Here is a 10915-nt window from a genome sequence, read left to right on the forward strand (position 1 = left end):
AAAAGGGGCAAAATTGGTTCAGATTAAGCTGAAACTGCATCATTAAAATTTTACGTAAAATTTACATCACTTTCATACATGTCTATACTAATATGAGAATTTAGTAGAAGTTTATTTATTACCTAATATTGGTTTTACTGACATACTCGTACATATATATGTAACTTATATATATATATATACTGCAAAGCCATATTTGATACGAGCGAATTTAATGCGATATAGTAGTGGGTTCAATTATTATGATTTTTTTATGGATCGGTTTATAACTAATCCCCCATGAGTCCCCACTCGAAGACGTGAAATATTTATTGTACCGTGGCTATTTCCATTTCTTCGCTCTGGTGTCGAGGCAAAGCGAGACGTTGAGTTCTGCCACTTAACACGAAATGTCTCCAGAAAGCGGAGAACGGAGTGTCTTAACACTAGGTTCCCTCTGCCTACCCTGCTGTGTGCGATACAGCATGAAGCTAATTTAGATATTATAAAAATTTTAATAGAATTTAGCTAGGGATATTTTATATGAATTATTCCCTGTTTGTTTAGACTAAATATGACATGGGAACGAAAAATATGTTAACGGAGTGGCCTATCAGATTCATGCCTTAGCCCCAAGCTTGCGTGACTATGTTAGTAAACTCTAATAAAATTCAAAAACAAATTAACATTAAAATTTAAAACATCGCAACTAAAGGCAACGTTAGAGAAGCACGTTCCAAGTGCGCCAACAGACATCACCACGAATGCTAAAGACAAATAGATAAAAAACCAAGTAATTTGTATGCACAGCCTCAAAAAATTTGCATAAAAGAATTTAATTATAGTAGACGTCTATTTATCTTCATCTTGCAAATGTTTTCTTAAAATTACAAATTTTGAAAACTCAAAGCGACTTTGGCATCGCAAAGTGGAATGCTTTAGCCTCGTTAGTTCGAAGAAGCTTTGACATTTTTTCTTAGCTTTCGAGATGAATCAAAATAAATAACCTTCGTATTATAACAGCCTTTGATCAATAGTTTACCTCAGAGAACTTGTTAAACCGCCGTGACAGGTTGTGAATTCGATTCCAACTCGACGACATGAAATATTTAATAGTTTCCTTGCTCATAAAAGATTACTTCAATAAAGTAGGCAAAGGGAACCTAGTGTTAAGACACTCCGTTTCCCACTTTCTGCCGAATTCTGGAGTCATTGCTTGTTCAGGCGGAATTCAATCTCGTTATGCCTCGCTACCAGAGCGAGGAAATGAAAATATCAAATATTTAATTTCCTGGAAAGGGACGCGAACCCACTACCTGCCACGTTTACAGCACACCTGTGCCCCTGCACGATAACGACAACGACTGGCCTCATTATATACATAATACATAATTACAATAATAACAGGAAGAAGATAATTCAACGTTTAAAATATTTGACATTATACCCAAGTAATATGTTCACGTTTAGTTCTACAAAATTGGTGATCTGGAAAATGTTGGACCGAGGCGGAAATTAAAAATCCGTTCGGATGAAATTTCATTTTAAGAATACTGAAATAGATTTGAAAATATGAAATGAAATAGACAGGTAAATGAGGCGGAATAATCTTTCAAGGTTTATTTCTGTTATGAGAATTGTTTATTAACTTTTATTTATAGAATATATTTTTTTATGTCGAAAGCGGAGGAGGAAGGATCAAACGGAACGGTCTTAATGGGAACGGAGTGTCTTAACACTAGGTCTTCATGTTCCCTCTGTCTACCCTTCTATGTGCGGGATACAGCGTGAGGCTAAAATGGCAGAGGATACCTGAGAACCTAATGTCAAGTAAATTCGTTACCATTAAGGCACTTCCGTTCCCCGCCTTCCGCCGAATTTTGGTGGAAAGCGGGCGAAAGCCACGCTTTGCGTGGTTACCAGAGCGAGAGAACTGAACTCACAACCTCTTGCGTTCATAGTCGCACGCCCCTGTGCTGCGGCACGGCTGGCCTCTACACATTAAAAATGAAAATACAAAATATATCATTAAATTATTTTTTAGCTTGATGGGAGTGCCAATCAGCCATTAAGAATGTATTTATTGCTTTCACATTCAATGTTTATATATTCGTCAGGGTTTGTCTATTCTATTTTAAGCCAAGCACTTAAATAAACGAGTCCATCTGGAATAAGTATATTAATCCCGTGGATGCCAGTGATGCATTGGTATATTTTAGTCTTAATTGAAGACTATTTTGCCGTCGCTAGGTTAGCACTAACACATATACAGGGTGGCCTAGATTATTATTAATTAATTAAAAGCTTGCCGGACGGCTCGAGTTAAATTGATGAAACACTACTTGTAGTGTATTTAAAATTGTGTAAGAATATATTTTCAGATATTTCTTCATTTTCTCTGCTTAATTCGTTTTTATTAATTAATTTACTATTGAAGTGACTGTAAACGTGACGGTTATGAGTTTGATTCTTACGTAGAAGAAAGAATTTCATTTTCTCGTTTTAATAACAAGGAAAAGTGTGGCGTTATGCGCCGCACCCAAGGCCTCGAAAACTCACCAAAAATGTCTTAACACCAGGTTCCCTCTGCCTACCCTGCTACATTCTGAACACAATGTGAAGCAAAAAAAAAGTTAACTGCAGACCTAATATAAAAAAATATATGAGCACTTAGTTTTATAACAGAACTAATTACAATTAGGATCTCCATATATTTTATATCGCCGTAATAGCTGGTTGGCTTAGGCCATTATAGGTTTCCTAGGATTGTATCGATTATATCAAGCCCTATAAACACCATGACGAAACTTCAACTTAGTTTGTCGGTCAAAGATTATATTATACATGCTTTACTATTATACATGCTTTACTACGAACTGGCCATCAGGTAACAAAAGTCGTCAAAATTTGCTTAATAATACTCTAGACAATGTATAAGAATAAATTGTCAAATTAATAATATTAATTAATTGTTAATTAAGCTATATTCGTATTTCCTCGATTACCTTTCGTTGATAACAGATAACTTTAACGTTGATAACAAATAATAACATTTTTAATTTACTTATTGAGATATGGATTATAAATTATTCCTTATATAAACGGTTCATCTGTAATAAAATAAATGATATCAATTATTTTTTTTAACAGATATCTCAAAAAGAAGAAATGATCAAACTTTTCATCTTATTGTGTTTGTCAATAGTGTTCTGTCTTAGTGTGTTACCTTGCTACGTTCCTTTTAACCAACCTTCAATGAATACACCATATCGAACAACTACTTACAAGTCTATAACAAAAAATAAATGTGATATTTGATGTCGTTTGAAAAGAATTGTGCTTTAATTCAACAATTATTAAGTGATGATTAAATGAATGAAAAACTGAAAAAATCTTTTCCTTTTTTACATTAACGTATGTCACATGTTAGGCTTTTAATTAACATGTATAATGCTATATTGAAATTAATATATGCTAGGAAAATGTGAATTTCTTTTTTCTGCTCTAAAATTGAACTTATTGTATCTTCATTTTACTTTTTTTCTGATTACATGTGAAATAAAAAAAACGACGCATTTATTGTTGCAACAAAAAACTCCCTAGTTTTTTAACCTTTATATTAATTTCTTGGAAAATATAGACCACATATAGATAACATTTTGTATTAGTTACTAAAAAAAATACTGTCATCATCATCATAATTATCATATTCATCTCTTAAATCAATTTTTAGTAAAATGATTTGAGTATTATAATAATGAATAGTAAATTTTAGAGTTTATAAATTATAAATTAATATTGAAGCAAGCAACCCAAAGTCCCAGTGAAAGTCATAAGGTAATTATGTTAGAAGCCTTTGAATGAAGTACCAAGTACGAAAACTTGAAATGAAAATATAAATTTGCTTAAGTGAGACGTTAAAATATGATACATTTTGAAGGATTTCAGCGCGACAATATTATGTTTGAGGAATGTTTATTAATTTTATCATCTCATCACTTCTATCTACTCATTTTGCCTTATATGTTCAAAAAGCGCGTCTATCTCCACCTCAAAGGCCGGCAACGCACCTGTAGCTCCTCTGATGCTGCTCGGGGTCGTGGGCGGCGGCGATCATCATCAGGTGACCCGAACGCTCGTTTGCCTTGTCCTTTTTCCGTCCGTTAAGTAAGATTGGCATCTTGGTACGTCTGAATGTAAGCACGTCGGTCCTAGTCTCCACTCTCCCTCGGAGTAATGAATTATTTTTATTTCTTGACTCTGGTAACGAGGCAAAGCGCGATGATGAGTTCCACCACTCAACACGTAATGCCTCAAGAATTCGGCCAAAAGTGGGAGATTTGTAAGTTTTCTATTACTCAAATTTACTAAGTGTAAAATCTTGCTACTTCTGAAATTCTAATTTTATTTTCAAATATGTACATTATATATATATTACATATATCGTTTTAAAATAGAATAAAATATTTCTTAAAAGAAACCGTATTTTTAAAAACATTAAAAAATGTCTACCATAGATCTAATATTTTTCAATACCTAATTAAAGCGCACGCTATAAATGAAAAATGCCGGTATCTAAACAAAGGTAATAAATCTAACAATACGTAAATAGGAAAAAAATATAGTTTCATTTCGATACGATCGACATTTTTCGATTAATTGAAACATTGGATATTGCATTCTGCAATATCAATCAAACGTATCTCGTTGAAATAGATCAAAAGCTTAGTAACTGTTATTTTTCATTTGGATAATTTTATTGTGACATGCTATTGCTATAGATCGTTCAATTTTATTTTCACGCTGTATCCCGCACATAGCAAAGGGAACCTGTGTTAATTAAATCTCATAAATCTTTATCTTTTTACTCAATTTAATTGATATTTTAAAAAATAAAGAATAGTTAATAAGAAAGTCAGTATAATAGAAAAAATATTTTCAACATTGGCAATATAAAAAATATGAGGATAGCGCGATATTTCTCAGAATAAGAAATGGCCAGGCATTAGAAAAGGTTTAACTGTAATTGTGTAATAATTGATTTATACAATCAAATTTTTATTAATGAATATAGAATATTGTGGTTTACTATTAACAGAAGTATATTCGTACCTAGTACATATTTAGTACTATTACTAGGTACGCTAAAAGTATATTAATGTTACGTATTACTAATCGCACCTGTTTGAAATTTTCAACTTTTTAACTTTATCGTTCGAACAATGCCGATTGTTTGTATTTTGTCAAAGACGTGAAACAACATATAAGTACTTTGGCAACAAAACTTGAAAAGTTATTGATTCATTCAGTTCGTGATGTAAGGTCTATATGGAGAAACCACTTTATATTTTAAATAGAACTTTATGAGATTTACAAAGAAATATGGAGAGTGAGTATTATTTTTCCTTATGGTAGTTTACGCGATTATAATTATTGCTCAGACAGGCACGGAAGGATTTTAAGTATATGTAGTTTTAATTATTTTCATTTAATGTTTCGTAAATTGGACAGAAAGTGGCCTTTTACGTCTTCAGTTAAGGCACATGTTTATTATTAGTATAATCAGGTAAGTACTAACGTTTACAAAAAAATAAGTAATACACGAAGGTAATATTTCACAGAATGAAGATTTATATAATGACTATACAAAATATATGTGTTATACATATACAATAAAAAAAAATAATGCTCTATTTCGATTTTCGTGTACGTTTCTCAATATACTAAAAACAAAATCATGATAAATCCGCTAAATCATGATTTAATTAATACCTTCTAAGGAAGAAATACGAAAAAACAACAATTAATTTTAATATCAAAAAAAAGATAAACTTTTATATTACTTCCAAATATTATGGTAATAAGATTAAAAAAGTATTCCTAAAACTTTTATTAAACGAGAATTTTCGTTTGAAATTATCTTCTTACCTTCAATCGATGTTTATGGAAATAAATCTGAATTGATTAGAATAAAAATAAATTCTTGAGTGAAGATATAAAATGTAATAGTATATACTTAATTACACTTATTAAATATGAAAAACAAAGAAACATAATTATGTATACGCGAATGAAATATACGCAAAGCTGGCCTTATTGCTCCAACTCCTTTGATAAATAATGGATTAATATAATAATGTATAATGTGTTTCTCTTATATAAACAAGTTCGTAACAGCAGTATGAAGCAAAACATGTCGTATAAGGGAAAGCTTTTTTATTAGTGCTATAATACAAAGAAAAAGATATATATATCAAGACCAATTTTTTTTATGAAGGAGAATAACATTTCTGTAATGATAAGCGAAGTGATGCTAATCATTACATAATTGATGAAAAGGTGTAGTGATTAATCCCTTCATTTCAATGATTATTGAAATTGGAAAAGAATTTATATAGTCGCTAATATGATATAATAGCCATAGATAACTTTCAAATTTAGCAATTTTAATTTTAACCCCCATTTAAAACCTCCCAAGTACGACCAAACAATTTTAAGCGGAACATATATTTCAAATACCCTTTACACAGAAAAGAAAATATGATTAAAACCAAAGTTTATAAATTTCAGTGCTACTCTTCATAGCGTTCGCACATGTAGCGTTGGTGGACAGCTACAGTCACAAATTCTTCTCGCAAAACCTGGACACGGAACCATCATTATCAATACAATACGCTCGCGATAAGAAAAGTGATATGATAACAAACGAATGTCTAACAGAAATGTATCCTAAAAACATATACAGGTACCCTCTTCACATCGACCGGAACGACGTGCCGTGTATAATTCACTGTGTTTTAAAGAAATTCGGTATAATGTCTAATGATGGAGTAATAAATACTCGCAACTACTACAGACGCGTGCGAGCTATACATAGATATGACCCGAGAGTCCTGATATCTGATGTGGGGGAGACTTGCGCGCAGAATATAAATGGGATGAATCTCGATCACGATGTGTGTAAGAAGGCAAAAGTTTTCAACGACTGTACGCAGTTGTATGCGATATCGTATAGAGAGAGTGATGATTGAGATAGATTCTGTTTATTTTGTAGTTTTATAATTTTTTTGCATGAATATACAGTAATTTTTTGTTATATGATTTTTATTATTCTTTTATTTAGTGTAATAGGAATGAAAGAGGTGAATTATACTATTAATTCTCAAAATTTCAGCTTTGCTAAAATGACGTAGGTCTCGGGGCCCTGGGATCTCGGTCTATTAAATTATCCATGAAATATTTTCTATTTCAAATGACATCATTAAAAACTGACGCATTATAAAACGATTACGACTGTAGTTTACTAAACCTTCCACAATTAACGGACTATTACAAAAGATTTTTTTCAATTTCAACCATTAGTTCCTGAGATTTGCGCGTTCAACCAAACAAACTCTTCAGCTTTATAATATTAGTAAAGATATAGATATGAAAACTTGATTCACGACAGTGACAAAGCTTCGATGTATCACCTTGGAATTAAATCCATCCATCATATTCAACGATATATGAAAGTGTGACAAAATTAATAGCTCGCACTGATATATGACGCTGGTCAGATTAAAATGTCGAGCTGAAATACGACTTCCAGCTCTAGATATAGGAGGTCTAATAAAAGTGATACGTTATATTTTTAGAAATATTTCATCGTATTAGTTTTGTAGGTGACTTTTATATTATTTTTAGACTTATTGAGAAAATAGTTCATTTAGGAAGGCAGTTTATAATAATCAATGCAGTAAACTTGGTGAGGATGGGCGGCTCTGATAAGCCCCATTTACAGCATAACTAGACTAAATTAAAGAATAAATCCTCCCGAGAGCACTCCGTTTGGCCATTTGAGAATGAAAGTTTAATTTGGGCAATTTGAGAATGAAGTTTCATATTAATATGTTATAGCTGCCCGCTGTGCTGTATTCCGCACATAGCATGATAGGCAGTGGGAACCTGGGAACCTGGCGAAACAACACCGCGCTTTGCCTCGTTACCAGAGCGCAGAAATGAATATATTTAATATCTAACTTGCCCGAGTGGGAAGCGAACCCACAATCTGTGGCATTAATAGTAACACGCTTATCACTATTTCATATTTCTCAAAAATATACAATAAAAAATATTCGTAAAACACAAGAAAATTTCCACATTAAGATTCCAGACGTGTCCTCCATTGAATTTATATATCGACTATTCAAATCTCTTCGAGCAAAGATACAAATATCGAGTCATTTATCATTCAGACAGAAAACGGGGGCTGTTGATAGCGTGTACAAATGTGAAAAATGCATAAAAATGTAATAACTTTCGTTTAAAATTCAAAATATTCTTTTGTTGCAGAAGTACTGCCGTTCCTCATACTACTGCTGCCTTGCACTCAGGCACGTATATCAGTTATGTATGCCCATGAGAAAATGTCTGATATAGTGGCTGAACAGTGCCTCAATGAAATGTATCCAAAAGGAAGAAGGATACAATTTGAAGAATCTGATGAACCCTGCATTATATACTGTGTTTTGAAGAAACTTGGTATCATGAACAGTAATGGCCAAATCAACGTTGATATGTATAGGTATAGCAACTTTATTTAAACAGTTTCAGTCTTGGATTTTTCCTATTCTCCTACAGAAAAGTGCTATCAAATATAAAGGTTTTTGCAAAAGATCTTCATAAGATATAAGGCTGCCATATTACATAAATTGAGGTATTGTATATAAGATAGGTAGACCTAACATTCAAAGAATCCATTTAATTTAAGAATATTTTTTTTAGAATCGTATATTTTTTATTATTATGTGTAATACTTAAAAAATCTTTTTAAATACTTAAAAACTTGTGAACCCAGAGGTAGTTCATTTCTCCGAATGGGAATCTAGCATATAACCGTCATGTTTAGCGTAATCATAAGCATTATATTAATAAAAATAATTTAATTACTTTATATTTAATATTTAATATTATTACTTCCTTTTCTACATTAGGAAGAGAGTACAACAAGCTCATCAACTCGACTCTAACAGTGTGACTAGCGACAACGGCAGCGCCTGCATAGAGAGCGCTGAAGCGACGCAGCACAAGCAGGACGTGTGCAAGAAGGCGAAAGTGTTTAACGATTGTACTCATTTGTATAGGATGTTGTTTTAAATTATATATCTTAACTTAACATATAAAATATTAATTACTTCTTTTATTTTTAAATATAGAAAAAAATCACATTGGTATAGTGTTACAATAATTAAATGGCTTTCAATCTTTCTATGGAATTTTATAAAAAATGTTTACTCTTATACTTTCTTTCTAAGCGAAATATAAATGAAAGTACATAAAATGTTGATGTACACACATTTTATATTAAAAAATATTTTTTTTTTCTAAATTTAGTGTACGATTTATAATGACTGCAAAAAATGTAAGCGAGCAGACCGATTTAATGATTTATATACCTACATACCTACATATATGTATATAGAAACACAAATTAAAATAGAACTACGGTACGGAACAAAAGTTTTTTTTCCTAAAAATATTTTATTACATAATCTTCTTTCATTGAGCATTTTTAATCGATTTTAAAACAAGGATACGTATGTAATATTGTTAGAATTGAAATTTATTCGAATATGTCACTATATTTTGGATTCCCTTCATTTGCCCACCAATTTCTCGGAAACAAAAAAATAGTAAATGGCTCTTAAAAAGTAAAAATAGAAAAATTTAAACTTATGGCAATACAAATAAAATTGTGCCAACTGTTTCATACTAAATGAAAATTCATTACTTACATAGAACAAGTAGCGTCACGTAAGTCACAGGTACGACATTCTAATTATTATAGAAATCTGAAGGGCAGAATGTTTAGACTGCTTTACAAGTTAATTTTAATATGAAAATACTATATCCTATCCTATCCTATCCTATCCTATCCTATATCTTATAAAACAAAGTCGCTTTTCGTGTCTGTCTGAACTTTCTAACTCTTCTTCTTCTAAACCACCCAACGGATTTTGATGAGGTTTTCGCCACTAGGTCGAGTATTTCTCAGGGAAGGTTTATATATAGCTTATTATTTGTATATTCTTATATAAATTAACATAAATACGACAAATGTGTATAAAGTTCTACCCGTTGAGACACTTTCGCGCATGCGCTGCTCTAATGGTAAGTACTACATGAAAATAATGTAGTGGAGTATTGTTCCTCTTAATAAGATCTACAAAAAAGTCAGCGAGAGCATATTCGTATCTTTTAAGGATAACGTGTAGTGATCATATTTCTGTCTAAAAATAGTAATTTCAATATATTTTTTAATGTGAGGGATATTTTTCCATAATGGTATTAATCCTTATCCTTTAAAATACTTTATTAATTTTCTACGTAAAACGAAGATAAAATTTGCTTTTCACACTATTTCGAAATTGCGAATAGTTTTAGAGAAAAACGCATTTAATTGTAAACACATCCCGCCGTTGACACATCAGCTGTATGATACTTAAGTTTCACTTATCCCTTACTCTCAGCATATAAATAAGTACATTAGTTACGTTGGCCATTCAATGTAGATCAAAACTGTCTTTAACTGTTTTTCATTTTAATAAGTACTTTAGAAGTTGTTACAATATCAAAAAAATCCTTGCTGCGAAACGGCTTGCCTCGACGTTTTGCTTATACAAGCGCGTCCGCCGCGCCCGGCTGCCTTACACGCATCGGTGGTTCAGTGGTAGAATGCTCGCCTGCCACGCGGGCTACCCGGGTTCGATTCCCGTCCGATGCATTCTATTTAATTTTCCTCACAGGCAGCCACGTAGTGCTTGCTTTTTATCAGGGACAGAATACCCTCTTCAGCATTAACCACAAGCTCGAAAAAAAAACCCCGCCTGCTTCTATAGCAACGAAGATGTAGATGCATTTGCACGTATTGGATAATTGGAGTTGAATGTATTAT

General features: G+C 32.0%; 2 protein-coding genes across 2 annotated transcripts; both read left to right on the plus strand.

The window, feature by feature from the left end:
• Positions 1-5361: 5361 nt before the first annotated feature.
• On the plus strand, positions 5362-7094 carry LOC146533069 (uncharacterized). Its single transcript, XM_085196323.1, has 2 exons — positions 5362-5368; positions 6550-7094. Exons 1-2 carry the CDS (start codon positions 5362-5364, stop codon positions 7008-7010), a joined length of 468 nt encoding a protein of 155 aa, XP_085052449.1. The 3' UTR covers positions 7011-7094.
• Positions 7095-8315: 1221 nt separating this feature from the next.
• On the plus strand, positions 8316-9117 carry LOC146533070 (uncharacterized). The gene is made up of 2 exons (XM_085196324.1): positions 8316-8545; positions 8955-9117. The coding sequence occupies exons 1-2, from the start codon at positions 8370-8372 to the stop codon at positions 9115-9117; spliced, it is 339 nt and encodes a 112-aa protein (XP_085052450.1). The 5' UTR covers positions 8316-8369.
• The last annotated feature ends 1798 nt before the right edge of the window (positions 9118-10915 follow it).

Source organism: Heliconius melpomene, chromosome 13, assembly GCF_056956725.1.
Source record: "Heliconius melpomene rosina isolate 202511_hmr_F chromosome 13, ASM5695672v1, whole genome shotgun sequence".
In the NCBI taxonomy this organism is placed as follows: domain Eukaryota; kingdom Metazoa; phylum Arthropoda; class Insecta; order Lepidoptera; family Nymphalidae; genus Heliconius; species Heliconius melpomene.